Source organism: Megalobrama amblycephala, unplaced genomic scaffold (genome assembly GCF_018812025.1).
Source record: "Megalobrama amblycephala isolate DHTTF-2021 unplaced genomic scaffold, ASM1881202v1 scaffold331, whole genome shotgun sequence".
In the NCBI taxonomy this organism is placed as follows: Eukaryota; Metazoa; Chordata; class Actinopteri; order Cypriniformes; family Xenocyprididae; genus Megalobrama; species Megalobrama amblycephala.
In genome coordinates this window covers 180012-202051 of record NW_025953344.1, presented here as the reverse complement: position 1 = coordinate 202051, position 22040 = coordinate 180012, and the positions used below count along the sequence as shown (strand labels likewise).

At 42.9% G+C, this 22040-nt stretch overlaps 1 protein-coding gene across 1 annotated transcript; it reads right to left on the bottom strand.

The window, feature by feature from the left end:
• Positions 1-458: 458 nt before the first annotated feature.
• LOC125261133 lies at positions 459-16359 on the bottom strand. Its single transcript, XM_048179733.1, has 7 exons — positions 16052-16359; positions 15612-15842; positions 6620-7410; positions 1459-1785; positions 1020-1250; positions 816-908; positions 459-729 (listed from the first exon to the last, which is right to left on the bottom strand). The coding sequence occupies exons 3-7, from the start codon at positions 6819-6821 to the stop codon at positions 656-658; spliced, it is 927 nt and encodes a 308-aa protein (XP_048035690.1). The 5' UTR covers positions 6822-7410; positions 15612-15842; positions 16052-16359; the 3' UTR covers positions 459-655.
• Positions 16360-22040: the final 5681 nt, after the last annotated feature.

The window sequence follows — 22040 nt, the reverse complement described above, 5'->3', positions numbered from 1 at the left end:
AAAAGGACTAATAAGAGCAAAATGAATCGAGTACTCAAGAACATCAAGTAGAAGTTAGTCCGACATATAACAAGGGCTTGTGTTAACTAAAGCGTCCGTCATTTAACGAATCTTAAAAACACGGAGGGATGATTCAAAATGTTTTCTGACAGAACAATAACACAAGCAAGAACACATTTTAAACAAAGCACGGCAATTTTCATTTTACAATGATCTTCCCTCTCTCTGTGTGCGCGCGTATGAGAGAGAGCTCGCGCAGCACTGAGACAATTGTAATTGACAATTGTTGCTTCCACAACAGTGTTATTCAACTATCATTTCCTCTGATTTTAGGTACAAGTTATGGGTAGGGTTAGGGGTTGGGAAAAGGTTAGGACTAAATTTTCGGATAGGAAAGTTGTTCCAGGATCAACAAAATATGTTGATCCAGGAACATGTCTTACTTGGCAAAATCACGGTGACTTCAGACTTGACTTGACATAAAAGACTCGTGAATATTTTAAAAATGACTTGTCTTTTACCTTTAACTACTGATATAATAAAGATTTTTTGTTGTATTGTATTGTATTGTATTGTAAATGTTGGATGGATGTGAAAGTCTTGGCCGTTCTGAAGTGATTTCTCATAGATGTGATGAGATCTGCTGCTGCTCTCCTCAATCTTCTGTTGTGTGTTCATGTCCTTCTCTAAATCTGCTCATTCTCACTTGTTGATCTTCCTGTTTCTTTCCTAAAAGCATCAGATTCTCATCATCATCTTCACACTCTTAATATTTGCATGTCAAATCCATAATGATGATGATAAATGTCTCTGACCTGACGTGTGTCTCATGTAGATGTGAAAACCTCCTAACAGACCCAACAGAAACATCATCTGAAAACACCAGACCAGAACAAACACCACAGACTCTGAAAACAACACAGACACACCAATCAATCAATCAATCAATCAATCAATCAATTAGTTATTTAATCTATATTGGGTTGATTATATCTGTATATGAACAGAAATCATCTCACCAGGACAGTGTTTTACACTAATGGTCTTCTGTCGGTGACTGACGTGGTTCTTCACGCTGCAGCTGATGTTTCCATCAGTTCCCCCATCCAGATCAATGATGTTTCCATCCATCAGTGGATCTCCATTCAGAGTCCAGCTGAAGAGGAGCAGATCTCCATCAGAGGAGCAGGACGCCCTCATCACCCCACTGGAGGAGCAGATGATTGACACTTCCACTGAGCCAATAGGAGCTGGAGGGAGGGACACATGACAGTCACATGACAAACACAGCAGAATGCCATCCTTCCACACTACTCATATATTCCTGGAGTATGTAGTGTGTTTACTGTGTGTTACATGAATAAAACCTTCACAGAGATTCATCTGATTGATTTACATGAGAGTGAGATCTTTGGAGAACATGAGATTGTAATGAGTCTGATGAGAGAGTTACTGTACCTTCAACAATCACTTGAAGATCTGCAGATGTTTCTGTGCCGTCTGAGTCTTCGAGACTTAAAGTGTAAGTCCCTGAATCTGCTCTGATCACACCGTTTATTATCAGAATCCCATTAATGACTGACACTTCAGGTCTCTTATTAAAAAGATAACATTCATTCTCCCTTATCCTTCCATTCTTTACTCTACAAACTGGATCATCTGGGTTGTAGTTTATTCTCTTGTGTATCTTCAGGTCATATCTACTAGTATCTACTAGATTGAGTTTGTGTCCCAGAGCTGCGTAACAGGGATCTGACTGATGAAAACTGCAGTTAAACTCCAGACCTGAAGAACAAATCACACACAGAGAGAGTATAAATGTGTATAAAGATCTCTCATCATAAATCACAATCAGACACAAATTTAACAAACAGAATTAGAGTTCAATAGAAGACTATTGAGATCAGATCAATAGTTCAATCTGATCTCAGCTCTCAAATCATGTTCCTAATAATCATCCAGATCAAAAACCCCATGAAATGTTTTACTGTCAACCAGCATAACAAAAAATGTTTCTGGAACAAATCACCTTCCCAGACTTTAGGACTAACAAATAGCCTATCACCGTTTTTTTTTTTTTTTTTTTTTTTTTTGCTAGATGCAAGCAAATCATGTGACACATCTGGTTGGATCCATTCCAGCATGCTCAGTGTGAACAAGGTCAGAAGCAAATAAAGAAGCTGCTTGTGTGCTCAGTCAAACTGCTTTAAGGTAAAGTATCTAGTAAAATATACTATCAGATATTATTCACTGAATGTCATTATAGGACAGAAGATTAGCGCAAATTGCTTGAACTTGTGAACTGACTTGCTAGCTAAAGAGTGACGTGCGCTGTCTAGTGATATAATATCATTCTGATTAATTGCGGGTGAAAACATAATCGATCGTGTCTTAAATTAATGTAACTGTTTGGGTGAAAACTGGATGTGTTTCAGTATATTCGGTCTGTGCATTCGTTCTTAAAGTGACAGCAGCCTAATAAACCTGCTGCTTTCAGTCATTAATGTTAATCAAGCAACAAAAGACAAACAGAAAATCACTCATTACTCCTGACTGAATTTAGTATCTTTATAAGGATCATCACTCTATATTTAATAATCTATTGTATATACATATAATATGTGACTATGCAGTGTGTATACATTTGAATATTCAATTTCTGTATCATTTCTTTCTTGAATGCTACTGTTAAATAGTTGTTATAGTTGTCAAATGCTTTGGATATTATATAGCAACTGAGAGCAACTCTCTTATGTTTATCTAACTCCTCTGTTACTCTCACACTTCAAATGATTGTAAAAATTTTGTTTGTATTTTTGTATTTTCAAATGACACATTACTTGTATTTCAATTAAATTCATTTTTCATAGCAGTATTTTATATTTTGTTTAAATACATTGGATGAGTATGTATTTGTAATTTGTAACTAAGCACTTTTTGATGCATTTGTGCCTATCTCGGCCACTGTCTGTTTTCATGCTTTAACAAACTTGAAACGGGTAATAAATAGACGATGAGTACAGTTCTTTACAGTCTGAATGGACAGAAGAATTTGCATTTGTGGCGTGATCTTGATCTGCAGTTTGGTTCATTTTACAACTGAATTGCATCACTTTACCATTTAATGGAAACAACCATAGCTGGTTAAATGAAGCCCAAGTGCCACCCACAGGCCTGTAATGTGAAATGTAGGCTGGCAAGAACACAATGAATAGAGATACAGTACCGGTCAAAAGTTTGGACACATTGCTATTTTTGATGTTTTTGAAAGAAGTCTTTTATGTTCATCAAACCTGCATTTATTTGATTAAAAATAGAGAAAAAAACAGTAATATTGTGAAATATTATTACAATTCAAAATAATGGTTTTCTATTTAAAGCTGCAGTCTGTAAGTTGTGCCTCTTTGTCTGTTTTTGTTCTGTAGAGATGCTATGTGTTACTAAAAAATTAAGTATTATAGTATGTTTTAATAAAGCTATAATGTTTTAAAAAGCTATAAAAGGCTAAACTATTCCATGTTTGACTCATATTTAAATTATTAAAAGAGTTTCCTTTCTATTGTCTATCCGGTCAAGCTTTAGAGGGATTTTAAGAATTAATTAGTAATGAGTTGAATTACTTATTGAGTAATTAAATTACTTTTCAGACGGAGTAATTAGAAAAGTATTTTAAATACAACTTTGGTGAGGTAATTAGTAATTACTTACTTTTTTGAAGTAAATTACCCAACACTGGTATTAGCGTTACCTGTAGATTTCAGTTTCTGTATCCACTCCACAGTCCGAAGTCTTTTGCTTTTGACTACGGCTGAATCTCCAGTTGTCACTGATGACTGTCATTTGGATCTTTCTGGATTACAATCCGCCATCAAAATGATGTTTAATTATTCCAGCTGCTGCGAGAACAGGCTATAAATGATCCTCTACCAGCAGCATCCTCACGTGATATAGCCTACTAGCTGGGACTCCTTCTTTCTATTTACAGACGTGACGTAATGACGCAAAGACAAACTGCTGCATGCTTGAATTTTCTGTGGAAACCCACCAGTGTCATGCCTCCCTGGCCCTCACCTGCACTCACTCCACCATCAGCAAATCACACACACCTGTTCCCCATCAGCATCCCATCACACAGGACTTTTAAGCACACCACTCACCTCCCTCAGTTGTCCAGTCACTGCTCTATGTTGGATGTGTTTGCCTGTTTGTTGTGGATGTCTTTACCTGCCATTTAAGTTATTATTAAACCTTTGAGTTCGTTTTGAAACCTGCTTCTCCTGCCTTCTTCCTCCCATGGTCACACATCGTGACAGATGACTGGACCAAACCAACACACCACCATCCTGGCCATCGTGTGTGTTTTTGGATGGGGTTGGATAAGGATACTACTCGTTATAGCGAACATATGTGTTATTTCTCCCTAGTCGAGTCTGTTAATCTGATTCTCTATTTAAATAGCTCAAATTTTGAAGTTTAAGTTAAGAAGTATCCTCCTCATCCAGCCCCATCGGAAACACACGAGGCCTTACCTCAAGCCGGTTCCCTCCACAAATCCCTACAATGTATACGTGCATTTCTTATCTCCTGCAATTCCCCAAGTTCTCAGTCCAGCGATAAGGATGGCCGTCATCCCAAAGCTTTGTCGCAAGATGGCCACCATACCAGAGCCTTGCCTAAAGATGGCTGCCACTTCAGAGCCTCTTCGTAAGATGGCCGCTGCCACACCTGAGCCCTCACCAGAATCTGAAGAGGACCAATGGCTAATTGACTTCTGGTCAGAACCAGTGTCTTCAGTCCCCACATCAGCTCCAGACTCTGCTCCAGTCCCCGAGTCAGCTCCAGACTCCGCTCCAGTCCCCCAATCCGCTCCAGTCCCCGCTCCAGTCCCCGAGTCAGCTCCAGACTCTGCTCTAGTCCCCCAATTCACTCCAGACTCCGCTCCAGTCCCTAAGTCAGCTCCAGACTCCGCTCCAGTCCCCCAATCCACTCCAGACTCCGCTCCAGTCCCCAAGTCAGCTCCAGACTCCGCTCCAGTCCCCTAATCCACTCCAGACTCTGCTCCAGTCCCCCAATCCACTCCAGACTCCGCTCCAGTCCCAGAGTCAGCTCCAGACTCCGCTCCAGTCCCCGAGTCAGCTCCAGACTCTGCTCTAGTCCCCCAATCCACTCCAGACTCCGCTCCAGTCCCCAAGTCAGCTCCAGACTCCGCTCCAGTCCCCCAATCCGCTCCAGACTCCGCTCCAGTCCCCGCGTTAGCTCCAGACTCCGCCCCAGTCCTCCAATCTACTCCAGACTCCGCTCCAGTCCCCAAGTCAGCTCCAGACTCCGCTCTAGTCCCCCAATCCACTCCAGACTCCGCTCCAGTCCCCAAGTCAGTTCCAGACTCCGCTCCAGTCCCCCAATCCGCTCCAGTCCCTGCTCCAGTCCCCGCTCCAGTCCCCCAATCTGCTCCAGACTCCGCTCCAGTCCCCCAATCCGCTCCAGACTCCGCTCCAGTCCCCGCGTCAGCTCCAGACTCCGCTCCAGTCCTCCAATCCACTCCAGACTCCGCTCCATTCCCCGCGTCAGCTCCAGACTCCGCTCTAGTCCCCCAATCCGCTCCAGACTCCGCTCCAGTCCCCAAGTCAGCTCCACACTCCGCTCCAGTCCCCCAATCCGCTCCAGTCCCCGCTCCAGTCCCCGCGTCAGCTCCAGACTCCGCTCTAGCCCCCCAATTCGCTCCAGACTCCGCTCCAGTCCCCAAGTCAGCTCCACACTCCGCTCCAGTCCCCCAATCCGCTCCAGTCCCCGAGTCAGCTCCAGACTCCGCTCCAGTCCCTGAGTCAGCTCCAGACTCCGCTCCAGTCCCCCAAACCGCTCCAGACTCCGCTCCAGTCCCCGCGTCAGCTCCAACTCTTCGGTTTGTCACATGTCCTCCTTTATTTAGTTTTCCCGCCTTTTAGTTTGTTGTCATAGTTTCTCATTGAATTAGTGTCATCAGTTCAGCTGTGTCTCGTTTATTAGTCTCGTTAACTCCTCAGTTTGCTGTGTTTATAAGCCCGCAGTTTCTGTCTGTTCTGTGTCCTGTCTGCTCTTTGTCTAGTCACTTATGTTTTGGACATGCCTTACCTTCATTTTGACTTATTAAACCATTTGTGTTATTTGGAAACCTGCTCTCCTGCCTTCTTCTGCCCATGGTGACACACCGTTACAAGTTACAGGTTCCAAAAATATATTAAGCAGCACAACTGTTTCCAAAATTAATAATAACTGAGTATCAGCATAGTCATTAGAATGATTTCTGAAGGATCATGTGACACTGAAGACTGGAGTAGTGCTGCTGAAAATTCAGCTTTGACCACAGAAATAATTATATTTTCAAGTATATTAATATAGAAAACCATTATTTTAAAACTGTAATAATATTTCACAATATTATACAGTTTTTACAGGCTTGATGAGCATAAGAGACATCTTTCAAAACATTAAAAATAGTAATGTGTCCAAAGCAGTACTGTATATTGCTATATTGTAAGTGATTATATATATATATATATATATATATATATATATATATATATATACATATATATATATATATATATATATATATATATATGTGCCCATTTTTTTTTTTTACATTTGAGCCCCTGAGGAACTCTCTGCAGGTCCCTGAGTTTAATGGTCTTCTGTCGGTGACTGACGTGGTTCTTCACGCTGCAGCTGATGTTTCCATCAGTTCCCTTATCCAGTTCAATGATGTTTCCATCCATCAGTGGATCTCCATTCAGAGTCCAGCTGAAGAGGAGCCAATCCTCATCAGAGGAGCAGAACACCCTCATCACCCCACTGGAGGAGCAGATGACTGACACTTCCACTGAGCCAATAGGAGCTGGAGGGAGGGACACATGACAGTCACATGATAAACACAGCAGAATGCCATACTTCCACACTACTCATATATTCCTGGAGTATGTAGTGTGTTTACTGTGTGTTACATGAATAAAAACCTTCACAGAGATTCATCTGATCGATTTGCATGAGAGTGAGATCTTTGGAGAACATGAGATTGTAATGAGTCTGATGAGAGAGTTACTGTACCTTCAACAATCACTTTAAGATATTTAGTTGTTTTTCTGCCATCTGAGCCAAAGACTTCTAATCTGTAAAACCCTGAATCTGCTCTGATCACACGGTTTATAATAAGAGTCCCATTAATGACTGTCACATCAGGTCTGTTATTAAAAAGATCACATTCATTCTCCTTTATCATTTGATTCTGTACTCTACAGTACTCTTCAGTGCTGTAGTTTATTCTCTTTTGTATCTTCAGGTCATATCTACTAGTGTCCTCCATCAGCAGATTGAGTTTGTGTCCCAGAGCTGCGTAACAGGGATCTGCCTGATCAAACCAGCAGTTAAACTCCAGACCTGAAGAACAAAACACACACACACACACACACACACAGAGAGAGAGAGAGAGAGAGAGAGAGAGAGAGAGATTGTAAATGTGTATTAAGATCTCAACTCTCAAATAATTTTCCTAATAATCACCTAGATCAAAAAACCCATGAAATAGTTTAAAGGATTAGTCCAATTTTAAATAAATTTTTCCTGATAATTTACTCACCTACATGTCATCCAAGATGTTCATGTCTTTCTTTCGTCAGTGGAAAAGAAATTAAGGTTTTTGATGAAAACATTCCAGGATTATTCTCCTTATAGTGGACTTCAATGGCCTCCAAACGGTTGAAGATTGTAATCCAGAAGCGTATGTCCTACGCTTTCCCTATTCTACTTACAGAACGAATGCGGCGCCAGTTTCGTTTTTTTTTAGGTAAGTAGAATAGGAAAGGTACAGTGCGTACAAGCCATTAATTTGTGTTTATAAAGCATATGCAGTTGTATTTTTTAAGAAAATGAGTGATGGTTTCTCTAGATAAGACCCTTATTCCTCGTCTGGTATCGTTTAAAGCCCTTTGAAGCTGCACTGAAACTGTAATTTTGTAATGACCTTCAACCGTTTGGAGGTCAGTGAAGTCCACTATAAGGAGAATAATCCTGGAATGTTTTCATCAAAAATCTTCATTTCTTTTCGACTGAAGAAAGAAAGACGTGAACATCTTGGATAACATGGGGGTGAGTAAATTATCAGGAAAATTTTATTTAAAAGTGGACTAATCCTTTAATGAGTGCAGTTCCCTGACATGTTGAGTGAAGACACTAGGGGTCACTCTTGGGAGCCCCAAACACCTTTGATGCTTCAGAAAAGGCCAATGAAATTGGCATGTGGAATTTGCATGACTGGCCACACCCTGGACATACAGGTATATAAGCTGACTGGCATGCAACACACAGTCAGATTTGTTCCTCAAAGAGTGGATGTCTTCAGTCATTCATTCCATTCACCTTGAGTTGGTTTGCTGTGGTTGTTGGTCGCTTCAGCAAAAGAACAAAAAGAGCAGTCACACTATCCCTGTCGCAGCCTGAGCCCTCAATCCGGCCACAGCATGGAGCTTACCGCAGGAAGGTGGCACCGCCCGCTCATCAGATGACAGCTAAGAAACCTACGACGACTTTGAAGCGTCCCAAGGTATGTGTCTGTATGCACCCACAGCCACAGTTATGGGAGGCTACACCATCCAGTGTAGCGACCATTACTCAACTTTGCTGCCACAGATGCGGGTACGTCAATAGCATTGTTATGATAATACCACTGGTCAGAAGTCTGAATGCGTGGTTGCCACTTCCCAACCCATTACGCTGACTCATCAGGACAATGAACTATGCTTTGCAATTCAGTTCGCCAGGAGCCCGCCCAGGTTCAGTGGCATTCTATTTACTTAAGTGGCAGAAATAGATGCCCCTGTCCTGCATGTAGATATTGCAGTCCTCCTGGCAAAGGATGCAATAGAACCTGTCCCTCCAGCCAAGATTAAGAAGGGTTTCTACAGCCCTCACACTTCATTGTACCGAAAAAAGCTGGTGGGATGAGACAAATCCTAGACCTGCACGTTCAAAATGTTAATGCAGAAGCGCATCCTGACTTGCCAGCAGGATTGTTTTGCAGCAACAGATCTGAAGGGTGTATTTCCATGTCTAGATTGTACCTCAACATAGTCCATTCCTTCGGTTAGGCATATCAGTACAAGGTCCTCTGCTTAGGGCGGTTCCTGTCACCTCGCATCTTTACAAAAGTCGCAAAAGCTGCTCTTGCCCCATTAAGGAAAGTGAGCATCCACATACTTAATTATCTCAACAACTGGCTCATTCTAGATCACTTTCGAGTTCTATTGTCTGCACACAGGAACCTGGTGCTCACACACCTGAGCCATTTGGGGCTTCAGATCAACTGGGAAAAGAGCAAGCTCTCCCCTGTGCAGATCATCATTTTTCTCAATATGGATTTGGACTTGGTGAATATGACTTACGGGCAAACGTGCTCAGTCAGTGTTGAACTGCCTGAAGAAGTTCAGGGGAAAACAGCGGTTCCACTGAGACAATTTCAGAGGCTCCTGGCCATATTGCACCCTCCATAGTAGTAACACCGCTCAGACTGATGCACATGGGATAGCTAAAGCACTGGCTTTATTACTGTGTCCCAAGATGGACATGGCACAGCAGCACACATTGTGTGCCTATCACACAGATCTGTTGCTATACATTCATCACTTGGTCAGACCTTGCATTTCTTTGGGCTGGACAAGTGTCCAGACACATAGTTGTTACAACAGATGCCTCTAAGTCAGGCTGGGTCACTGTGTATGCAACGGCATGCAGCTTTGGACTCTTGAACGGGACCTTGACTGCAATGGCACATCAATTGCTTCAAGTTGCTTGCAGTACTGCTTGCCCTGCAGAGTTTTCAACCACTGTATAGGTCAGGTCAGACGAAAAAGCAAGTGTAGCGGACCTAAATCACCATGGGTCCTGTTTGATAAACCCGCACCTGCCCTGCACCTGCAGTTATTACCAGAACACTCAACCCAATATCCGAAAGAAACAGTTATTTTAGCCCGTACCTGATCTGACCCATTTGACATAAAAACCACGACCCGACCCACACCTGCATTAAATCTCCTACATGAGGTAGACAAAAATAATTTTCTCATGTAGCCTAGCATAGGTAAAACCAACATTAGGTATTCTATGTCGCTGCATTTAATTAAACATTGCGTTAAACAACACAAGTAAAATAATAGAACAAAGAATGTTTTAGTAGGCCTATTGAACTGTAAGCTTAAAGTAAATATTTTAGCAGATTCACTCGAGATTTAAATGCGGTTGTCTCTTCTGACACTAAGTGTTTACCTAGCCGCTGGTCATCTTTGTAGCATGTGAAAAATATTCTAAAACTTTTATTCAAATTGTGAATAGCCTATATTAAATACATACAGCAAGCAAAGCGTGCTCCCTTTAACACTCTGAGGTCTGAGGTATCGCCAGTGATACCACCGTGGTTTTTTTCTTACCAGTGAGAAAGAGACTCAAAATACTCTGTCAATGTTGCACATACATTTAAGAGTTATACACCATTTCAGTCTGTGGAATATCTTCTTTTATTTGTGTACACTCAGAGTAAAAACAAAATGTTGTGTTTCTTGCAAAATAAAGAAAACTAACTTGATGCGTGATCTGTCATCTCCCTCTGAATGAAGTCCAATCTGATAGTTCTCAGAAAATGAACTGTAACTTAGTGAATACTAATCACAAAAAAATTAGACTTATGTCTAAAAAAACATTGGAATGTCAGGTTTTAAATCGTGTAAGTCAAATTGAAAACAAATATTCTCTGTTTATGTAATCAGTATGAAAAGAGAGCCATGTCAGAAGTCCGTGATTCAGCTCATTATCCGCTAATGCGGCCACGCCCACAGAGCGAGCGCTATTCAGACGCAAATTCTGAGCAATACATGTACACCGTCTCAATCGTGTATTTATTGTCTTGAAAAGTGTTTATGTGCATATTATAGCGATCTCTGGGCTGTGTCCGAAAACTGGAAAATGCTGCCTTCTGAGGACACATTTCAAGGTAGGAAGGCATCAAGGCACGTCCAAATCCAATGTTAGCTTCACTTCTTGTCTCATGAGATACCTTCATCTGACCAATTTTTGAAGGCAGCATAGATGTATCCTTAGCTGCCTTTGATATCCCACAATCCTGTGCTTTCCATTCTGTGACAGTTGAGCTAGAAAAATAAAGATGGCGTCCGAAAGTTGCCTTTGCTGCTCAGTTTGTGTATAAATGTACGATTTTGACCAACATATTTCAATTTTGATATCATTTCTATCGACAAATTACTACTGTAGTAATTAATTATTTGTTTAGTTCTCACCAAAGCTCACGCTATTTTTCTGTAGATCATTAAACTGTTTCGCTGCCTCAGAAGTCTGTCTGAAATTAGTTTTGTGAGGTGCCTTCATGCACAAACGCTGCCGTACAAGTCATTCTCTTAAAAGGCAGCGAGGCAGCAAGACAGCTACTTAGGTTTTCGGACGCAGCCCTGGAAGCCTCTGTTAGTTCCTGGAGAGTCACATGGTTGTTCTTCTTTTAGGAGGCATTTGTGGACTAAATGTGCACAGAGCGTTCATAGTGATGACAATAAATATTGAATAAATATTACTCCTCTGTATAGAAAATTGACATAAACATATGAGAATCCATCAATATTTCTCCAAATGTACATGTTTTTTAAACTAAAAGGCTATATGAAATGCCAGAGGTAACATAATTGTTCAGACACTTTGCATCACAGAAATGCATTATATTTTAAAGTATATAATAGAATACCATTATTTTAAATTGTAATAATATTTCACAGTATTGCTGTTTTTTTTTGTATGTTTGATATACACCATGATGAGCTGAGACATGATCACAGAGGGTTTTTTCACAGCCTACCTGACTGAAAGAGCTCATTATTATGCAAGTCATTACAACTCATTATGTGATTCTTTTGTCTTCTCAGGTGTAAATGACCCATTATTCATGATGATTCATGCCTCCACGCATACTGTGTTTCTTGACAAAAAGTGTCTTACAAAAACTAAATCAATATATTGTTATAAATGAACGAGTAGGTAGCATAATTTTTACATCATTTTGAAGCAAAAACTAGTCTACAAACTCCAATACCCAGAAGTCTTGTGAACACAGATTTAAAGTCCCTGCAAAGTCAATTCTGAGAATTCTTTCTAAACACTTTATGAATGTTACAAATGTATTACTGAAACATATTACAAAGTCTGTGAATTGTGTAATGCTTAATTGTGAAGTTAGAACGTTAAACAGTTTTTCACCAAGACTCTGCTCAGGGTTTTTTGGGCGGAGCTATAACGGGGGTCTGATGATGCACATCGTCCCCCGAGCATAGCCCCACCCCTAACACTATATAACTGTCGATGACGCACCGAGCGTGGCGCCGCCTATAACTCTACAGCGGTTCACTCGCTCAATCTCGAGTGTCATTACAGTCATCCAACCCTTTGCACATTTAGCTAGTAATGCCTTCGACACGCAAATACATATTACATGGTTGTTATAATATACAATATGCTCGGTCTCCTTATTTAAATTTTAAAAATATTTTTTAAAATTTAAAATATGAAGGATTCTAAAGTGATCGTTCTACACCGGATAATTTTACAAACTTTCATCAGACAGCTGGGATTCACAGATAATCCGCAGTTTTTGGTGAATGTGACTGAACAGACCTCGGCCCCCCTCCTGCCTCGGCCTTCCTACCGTCCCACCGATAACCGATGATATATGGGGCCGGACAGAGTCTCTCCCGTCCCGGCCTTCATCCTCCCGTCTCCCAGCACCATCATTTGTTCACAACAGTCTGCAGTACGTGCCCAATGAGTGTAAGTTGTCTTGTGTGCTTATGTTATAATTAGTAGGTAGTCCACAGTAACTTTACTAAAAAGTGCAACCCTCTAATGTGATTCTTTTGTTTATATGCACCAGTATGTTTGACTCATTAGACAAATAAGTTGAGACGGCAGCTCTCGTGAGTGGGTGTGGTTTCAGCGCCGACAGCGGACACGCCCCCAGCGTTTGAGAGCAGAGAGCGCTGCCTATTTTTTTAGATTTTTTTAATCATTCAAATTTGGCTGGGTGGTTAATAACACATTTTTCTGTGGTGTGACAAACTCAGAACACATACTTTAAAATGACTTTACAGGGACTTTAATATTATTTTTTTGGCTTTATTTCAGTGACTTAAGTTTTTTGTTTTTTCAATAACCACGTATAAACGTTATTCCTTCAAAAACACAAACATGTACATACATGTTCCTCACATTGTAGCCTAGTTTGTGCTGAATACAGTGTATTGACACTTTTTTTTTTTTTTTTAAATATGTTTATGAACAAATGAAAAAAGCACAAATGTCAGGGCATGTCAAAACTTCTTCAGGGCCCCAAAAGTCCTTAGACCCCACATGTTTAAAGGTGTTTGGTTTTCAGTAGGAAAGGTGTAATTTAAGCGGCCCCTAAAGTAATAATTAACCATTTTTACAACGGATTCAATCAAAAACCAACTTTAGCTTGCTAAGAATTTTCCTACTGTCACTGTAAAGCTGCTTTGAAACAATATGTATTGTGAAAAGCACTATGTAAATGAAGATGACTTGACTAGATGCAACACAATTGGATACAATGCTCAGCTGCAAATCGTGCTGTAAAGGCCTGTACACACCGGGACAAATATTGCACGAGTTTATCGCCAGTGTTTTAACGTCGGCGATAATCGCGCACGATATTTGTCCCGGTGCGTACAGGCCTTAAGCCTTTAACGGTCTTCAGAGCATGAACACAAATAAGCACGGGACCATTTGAAAGCAGCTGTCAAATGCACTGAATTGAGTTGGAATACCCGTGGCTATTGGACCTGTAGTCCACCTGTGCCTACCACATGTCCGACCCACACCGCACCCAACACATAAATATTATTCCACCCATTAAATAAAATTTGGCGGGTTACCCGTCGGGTACCCCTTTGGGAGGAAGAGTGCTTCCTCTGCACTCTGGTCTGCGGAGCTGTATATGTTTTTCCTAAAAAACAATATTGAAGGAACGAGACATGGTGTCCCTCCTGCCACAACGCTGGACTGCCCCACTGAAATGGCTGAGACATACCTCAGCTCCTCAGCACAAACCTGAGTGTGTGTTGCATGCTGGACGGCTTACAATATATACCTGTATGTCCCAGATGTGGCCAGTCATGCAAATTCCACATGCCAATTTCATTGGCCTTTTCTGAAGCATCAGAGGTGTTAAAAACATATAATGCCATTTTTGTACAAGCTAATATGATCCTTTAGGGTGTAAATGATATATATGATAAATATACTTTAATTAAACATTCTCATTAGCATTGTAAGAAAACACTAATTTTACCTGGTCAAAAACAGCTCTGTTTTCAGCAAGCCATTTCAGTGCATGTGTCTTTAAATGATAATGAGCTTTGCTCACCCCACCCCTCTGTTCTGTGGGACGTTTTGACACAACACATGTGGAGTGTTGCCTTGACAACAGCTGAGGGTATATTTTGGAGAAAGAATGGCAGCGGGAGTCTCTGAGGGCACATCTGTGCAACCGTATTAATTTGAACATCAGGATGTAACAGTATTTTGCAGGTATTGTGTTACCATTCATCTTCATGCAGTAATAACTGTTAAATATTGAGAACGTCGTACATAGAAAGCATGCCATAATGTACCCTGAGTGTAAACTTAAGCCACATTCATTGTGAAGCGTGCAAGCTATTTGCAAAGATTAATATAAAGGTTAATAAAACGTTACACTCACTTCTTCTGGAGGTGCAGCAGGAACACGAATAGTTGGTACTGATCCTTTTCTCAGGAGCAGCTTCTTAGCAAAACCTGCTTTATACTGACCCTCGTTTATAAAGCAGTCTGATGAGAAATGATTCGCGCAAGCATGAAAGCATTGGCGCTGATCGGGAGGAATATTCCCTTCGAAAACAAAACTCAGCCACTGCGTCTTCAGCGGTTCGGATTTAGGAACATCAAAATGACTGCTGTGTTCATTATTACACCCACGAACAGAACATCACAATCGCTTAGACACCATTCTGCTCCAGCGGATCAACAATGGCGGACTATGATGACAGCTTGCTCAGGGCGGGTCTGTGTTGAAAAGCTGCTGTCAATTAACAATCGTGGGAGGGGCATCCGACCATGTGACGTCACACAGTCAGACGGCTCGATTTGAGACAGGCCGAAACATATAAGGAGATTAAAAAAAAACACTGGATGGATTTTTATCATTATAGGATGGTTGTGTACAGGCACTGCCAAAACAAATTTCAGTACAATCAACTTATAAAAGTGCATGTACCATTATATGACCCCTTTAAGAATAAAATGGCAGGCTTTGGTATTGTCTGGAAAAGCACATAATTTTCATTTACTTCTGAAAATAATGTTACAATGCAAAAAAGGAAATTGTTGTAAAAGCATCCTAATTTTCTTTATTTAAAATATAATTTATCTTGATTTGGGGGTAAAATGTGACTTTGACATGTTCTTGACAGGTTTTGTGAGATTCACTCATCTTGCTTCTGTTTATCAAATATGTGGACATTCATGTATTAAAAGCTCACCAGCAGGACAGACTAGTCTAACGGTCTTCTGTCGGTGACTGATGTGGTTCTTCACGCTGCAGCTGATGTTTCCATCAGTTCCCTCATCCAGTTCAATGATGTTTCCATCCATCAGTGGATCTCCATTCAGAGTCCAGCTGAAGAGGAGCGGATCTCCATCAGAGGAGCAGGACACCCTCATCACCCCACTGGAGGAGCAGATGATTGACACTTCCACTGAGCCAATAGGAGCTGGAGGGAGGGACACATGACAGTCACATGGCAAACACAGCAGAATGCCATCCTTCCACACTACTCATATATTCCTGGAGTATGTAGTGTGTTTACTGTGTGTTACATGAATAAAAACCTTCACAGAGATTCATCTGATTGATTTGCATGAGAGTGAGATCTTTGGAGAACATGAGATTGTAATGAGTCTGATGAGAGAGTTACTGTACCTTCAACAATCACTTGAAGATATTTAGATGTTTCTGTGCCGTCTGAGTGATGAAGTCTTAAAGTCCCTGAATCTGCTCTGATCACAGGGTTTATTATCAGAGTCCCATTAATGATTGTCACTTCAGGTCTGTTATTAAAAAGATCACATTCTTTTATCATATCATTCTGTACTCTACAGTACTCTTCAGTGCTGAAGGGTATTCTCTTTTGTATCTTTAAGTTATATCTACTAGTGTCCACCATCAGCAGATTGAGTTTGTCTCCTAGAGGTGCGTAACAGGGATCTAACTGATTAAACCAGCATTTAAACTCCATACCTGAAGAAAAAAAAAAAAAGAAAAACACACACACACACACACACACACACACAGAGAGAGAGAGAGAGAGAGAGAAAGAGAGAGTATAAATGTGTATAAAGATCTCAGCTCTCAAATCATTTAATCACCCAGAAAAAAAACATCAAAAAACCCCTGAAATAATTTGAGTGCACTTCCCTATCTGTCGTTCACTTTGACATGGTGAAGACACTAGGAGTCACTCTTGGGAGCCCCAAACACCTCTGATGCTTCAGAAAAGGTCAATGAAATTGGTGTGTGGAATTTGTATGACTGTCCACACCCTGGACATACTGGTATATAAGCTGGCTGGCATGCAACACACAGTCAAATTTGTTCTTCGAAGAGTGGATGTCTTCAGTGGCAATTCACACTGATTCCCTCGCTGGCCAGTATGACACGTCATGGGGATGCACAGCTTCCTCACCTGTCTCGGGTAGGTGTCTGTATGCACACACAGCCACAGTTATGGGTCACTACACCATCCAATGTAGTGACCAACACTCCACTTTGCCGCCAACGACGCGGTTACATCAGTAGCATTGTTACACAAATACCATTGGTCAGAAGTCTGAATGCGTGGTTGCCACTTCCCAACCCATTGTGCTGGCTCATCAGGACAATGAACTATGCTATGCAATTCAGTTCACCAGGAGCCCGCCCAGGTTCAGTGGCATTCTATTTACTTCAGTAGCAGTAAAAGATGCCCCTGTCCTGCGTGTAGATATTGCAGTCCTCCTGGCAAAGGATGCAATAGAACCTGTCCCTCCAGCCGAGATAGGAAGGGTTTCTACAGCCCTCACACTACCGAAAAAAGGCAAAGAGATTAGACAAATCCTAGACCTGCATGTTCTAAACCAGCACTGCACAGTCTCCCAAATGTTAATGCAGAAGCACAACCTCACTTGCGTTTGCCAGCAGGATTGTTTTGCAGCAACAGACCTGAAGGATGTGTACTTCCATTTCTTGATTGTACCTCGACACAGTCCATTCCTTTGGTTTGCTTGAGGGTTAGGCATATCAGTACAAGGTCCTCTGCTTAGGGCGGTCCCTGTCATCTTGTATCTTTACGAAGATCAAAAAAAACCTGCTCTTGCCCCATTAAGGAAAGTGGGCATCCACATACTTAATTATCTCAATGATTGGCTGATTCTAGATCACTTTCGAGATCTGTTGTGTGCATACAGGGACCTGGTGCTCACACACCTGAGCCATTTGGGGTTTCAGGTCAACTGGGAAAAGAGCAAGCTCTCCCCCGTGAAGAGCATCTCTTTTCTCAGTATGGATTTGGACTTGGTGAGTATGACAGCACATCTCATGAGCGAACGCACTAATTTCAGAGGCTCGTGGCCATATTGCACCCTCCACAGCAGTAACACCGCTCGGACTGATGCATATGAGATCGCTAGAGCACTTTATTCCTGAGTCCTGAGATGGACCATGGCACAGCAACACACATTGTGTGGCTATCACATAGATCTGTCGCCATACATTCAACCCTTGGTCAGACCTTGCATTTCTATGGGCTGGGGTTCCCTTAGAACAAGTGTCCAAACATATTGTTACAACAGATGCCTCTAAGTCAGGCTGGGTCACTGTATGCAGCGGGCACACAGCTTTGGGCTCTTGGATGGGACCTTGACTGCAATGGTACTTAAATTGCCTCGAGTTGCTGGCAGTACTGCTTTACCTGCTAAGGTTCCAGGACAAGCATATATAGGTCAGGTCAGACAATACAGCGAATGCAGCATACATAAATTGCCAAAGCAGGTTATGGTCACGTCTCCTTTCTCAACTTGCCCGCCTTCTCCTTCTATGGAGTCGATTAAGGTTACTGCAAGCTACTGACATTCCGGGCAAGCTCAACTGAGAAGCAGACACTCTGTCATGACAAGTGTCACTCTGAGAAGAGTGGAGACTCCACCCTCAGTGGAGGGTGAATTCAGCAAAACACAGGTTGACCTGTTTGCTGGCCAAGAATCCTCCCATTGCCCGTTGTGGTATGCCCTAACCGAGACGCATGGACGCACTGGCCCCGAGGTATTCACAAGTATGTGTTTCCCCCATTGAGCCTACTTGCACAGATGTTGTGCCAAGTCAGGGAGGATGAAGAATAGTTGGTTGCACCATATTGGCCCACCTGGACTTGGTTCTCTGAGCTCATGCTCTTGACGACAGCCCCTCCCTGGCGGATTCCCCTGAGGAAGGGCATAATTTGGCACCTATGTCAAACCTGCCTTGAGTTCTGTCCGGCATACTCATTTAATCCTGAGACCGGGCCCAAAGGTTCCCACCACCCCTTTCAGGGATCAGGTGGTGAACCTGGAAGCACTACCTTTATTTTGATCACACGCAGAGCTTAAGAAGCTCTAAGCAGCTCTTTAGCAGACATTTGTAGAGCTGCGGGCTAGGTGACACCTAATACCTTTGCGAGATCTTATAATCTCAGGGTTGAGCCAATTTTGTCCCGTGTGTTGACAGGTACGAACAGGTAAAACTGCGGGCAATCTGTCTGCAGCAGTCGCTACGTTTGTAGTAGCTCCCCCCTCTCAGGTTGGACCAACTGTAGTGACATCTTTCCACATGTTGTACTTCCTGACAGGTACTTCCACATATTAACCTCCCTAAGGGTAGGATGTAGTGTTCTTTCTCCCATTAGGGAGGAAGAGTGCTTCATTGGCACTCTGGTCTGCGGAGCTGTAGATGTTTTTCCTAAAAAAGATGATGAAGTAACAAGACATGGTGCCTCCTGCCACCGCGTTGGACTGCCCCACTGAAATGGCCGAAATATACCTCAGCATAAACCTGAGTGTGTGTTGCACGCCAGCCGGCTTATTTACCCATTTGTCCCAGCCAGGGCATAGCCAGTCATTCAAATTCCACACAGTAATTTCATTGGCCTTTTCTGAAGCATCAGAGGTGTTTGGAGCTCCCAAGAGTGACCCCTAGTGTCTTCACTTGACACCACGTCTTGTTTCCTCCATCAGGGAACAGAGATTACTAATAGTAATCATCTCATTCATTCTCGTACATGGCAGATGTTCTGCTGGCACGGGACGTGAATGACTTGAGTGCCATCTTTGCCCATAAGCGCTCAGGGGCAGGATTCATGGAAATCCTTAAAAAAAAAAGAACTTCTAGAAATAAATTAGTAGTCTTAAGAATGTTTTAAGAGTGTTATTCTACTTATGAAAAAATGTTACAATGGAAAAAAGGGAATAGTTTTAAAAGAGTCCTAATTATCTTTAATCAAAATATAATTTATCTTGATTTGGGGGTAAAATGTAACTTTGACATGTTCTTGACAGGTTTTCTGAGATTCACTCATCTTGTTGCTTCTGTTTATCAAATATGTGGACATTCATGTATTAAAAGCTCACCATCAGGACAGACTGGACTAATGGTCTTCTGTTGGTGACTGATGTGGTTCTTCACGCTGCAGCTGATGTTTCCATCAGTTCCCTCATCCAGATCAATGATGTTTCCATCTATCAGTGGATCTCCATTCAGAGTCCAGCTGAAGAGGAGCGGATCCCCATCAGAGGAGCAGGACACCCTCATCACCCCACTGGAGGAGCAGATGATTGACACTTCCACTGAGCCAATAGAAGCTGGATTCAAAAAGTTACAGTTAATTTTCTGAGAACCATCAGATTGGACTTCGTTCAGAGGGAGACGACAGATCACACATCATGTTAGTTTTCTTTATTTTGCAAAAAGCACAACATTTTGTTTTTACTCTGAGTGTACACAAATAAAAGAAGACATTCTATAGTTTTAATTGATATATTACTTTGTATTACAAAGTTGTACACTTTGCCTTAAATGTGACCAGTGGACATGCATGTTAGTCAGGAAATGTATCTCTTATTTTACACTGTGCACATCTTTTTTATCTATGTAGTTTATTTTATCTGTCTATTTAATCAATCTACTCATCTATTTTTATTGTGGTTTTCTTTCTATCTAATTGATCTATAGCTTGATCATTTTATCTATTTTTATCTATCTAATCGTTTATCTTCCCCCTCCGGAAAGGCGTGTCCTCCGCCATACAAGGTCCGACAGAGGAGGGAGGGCAGGGGCTCTGGAGGAGGACGAGGAAGAGGAGAGGGACAAAAACAGACAATCAACAGAAACAGAATAGTCCATGGGGGAGTGGAGGGTGGGAGGAGCCAAGGGGAAGCCTGGAGCAGGAGGAGCCAGATGTTGGTCCAGAGACCAACCATGACGAGGCCCCAGGGTGGAGTCGAAGGCGGGAGGCGCCATAGTGGAGACTTGAGAGGCGCCACCCTGGGGATGGCCGATGGAGACGCCACTGACGATGGAGATCCAGGTGGAGCTGGCATGCTGGAGAGCCCACACGACACTGCTGGATCTGGAGACCGAGATGGAGCCGGGACAACGAGCGTCCGAGGTGGAGACCGGGAACCTGAAGACTGAGGCGAAGGCAGTGGGACTGAGGACGAAGGAGGAGACGGGGGAAAGGGGGAGCCAGGTGGAACCGAAGGTGCAGGCTGGACGATGTCTGACCAAGTCGGAGCCTGTGGGACGAGGGAGCCCGGTGGAGTCGTGAGGCTGAAGGTTTCCGGTAGAGCCGAGGGAGGGAGGAGCCACGGCGGAGGTGATGCGTCGACAGGCCATGGTGGAGTGTTGGGTTCAGAGGCTGGAGGCGGAGCCAGGGGATCCTCTGTACTAGGTGGAGCTGGTGGCCTGAAGCATCGAAGCGGATCCACACACTTGGGTGATGGAGCTGAAGAGGGGCTGAAGGGTAACAGTGAATGCAGGAATGATGAAACGGCAGTCAGAGGAGGCGTGAGAGGGAGGCTGGGAGGGAACATAGGAGATACAGGGCTAGACGGAACCAGCAGGGAAATGGAAATTTCTGGGCTGGACGGAACCAGCAAGGAAACGGACAGTTCAGGGCTTAAAGGAACCAGCGGGGGAACGGACAGTTCAAGGCTGGACGGAACCAGTGGGGAAAGGAGACACAGGGAAGTAACCTCCTCAAACACATCCAATAATCCCAAATGAATTCCAGTGGCCATAGCGATCCCATCCACCGTGGTGAGGTTGTGGGCGGAGCTTTCCTCCCAGCCCTCAAACTCCACTAACACTCCCTCGGCAGCACATGATGTAACAGCCTGGTCAGACACACCTTGTGGTTCACACCCCGGGGCAACGACTCCTTCTGTCCTCTCTTCAGGTTTGATCTCGTCCATCATGGCAGGTAGAAGTCCACAGTCTGTGGTGGGCTCTCGCTTCTCCATCGTGCACGTAGTCGGTGGCGGGTGGCTGGTCTCTGGATGTGGAGTGGGGCTGGTGTCATCCTCAGCGGGGCCGATGGTGAACGGGGAGTTGTTGTTCACCAGCACCCACTCCACGAATGTGGCGAAGTCCTCCATTGGACCGCCCGCTGGAATGCGTGCCTTGGACCGCTCGCTCTGTGTATTTTATCACACCGGCATGAGCGAGTGGTCCAAGGTCCGGGAAGTGAATCTGGCACGCAAGCTTGAGAAAGTCACTTGTGTTGTTCCAGTGAGCAGTCTACCTGCTCCAGGCAGAGAAGCTGGACAGCGGGTAGATCCATGAGGAAAAAAAGAAACAAAAAACTAAAGAAAAACGCAAAAAAAAAATCACAGTTGGGTCCCAG

What these genes read in the sequence shown, in the direction of transcription:
- LOC125261133 (XM_048179733.1), bottom strand. Translation starts at nt 6,821, where the DNA reads ATGAGGGTGTTCTGCTCCTCTGATGAGGATTGGCTCCTCTTCAGCTGG. An exon ending in AGTTCCTCAGGGGCTCAAAT is followed by an intron (nt 1,786 to 6,619) that starts GTAAAAAAAAAA and finishes TTTGTTCTTCAG; the next exon opens with GTCTGGAGTTTAACTGCAGT. An exon ending in TCTTCAAGTGATTGTTGAAG is followed by an intron (nt 1,251 to 1,458) that starts GTACAGTAACTC and finishes CCCTCCCTCCAG; the next exon opens with CTCCTATTGGCTCAGTGGAA.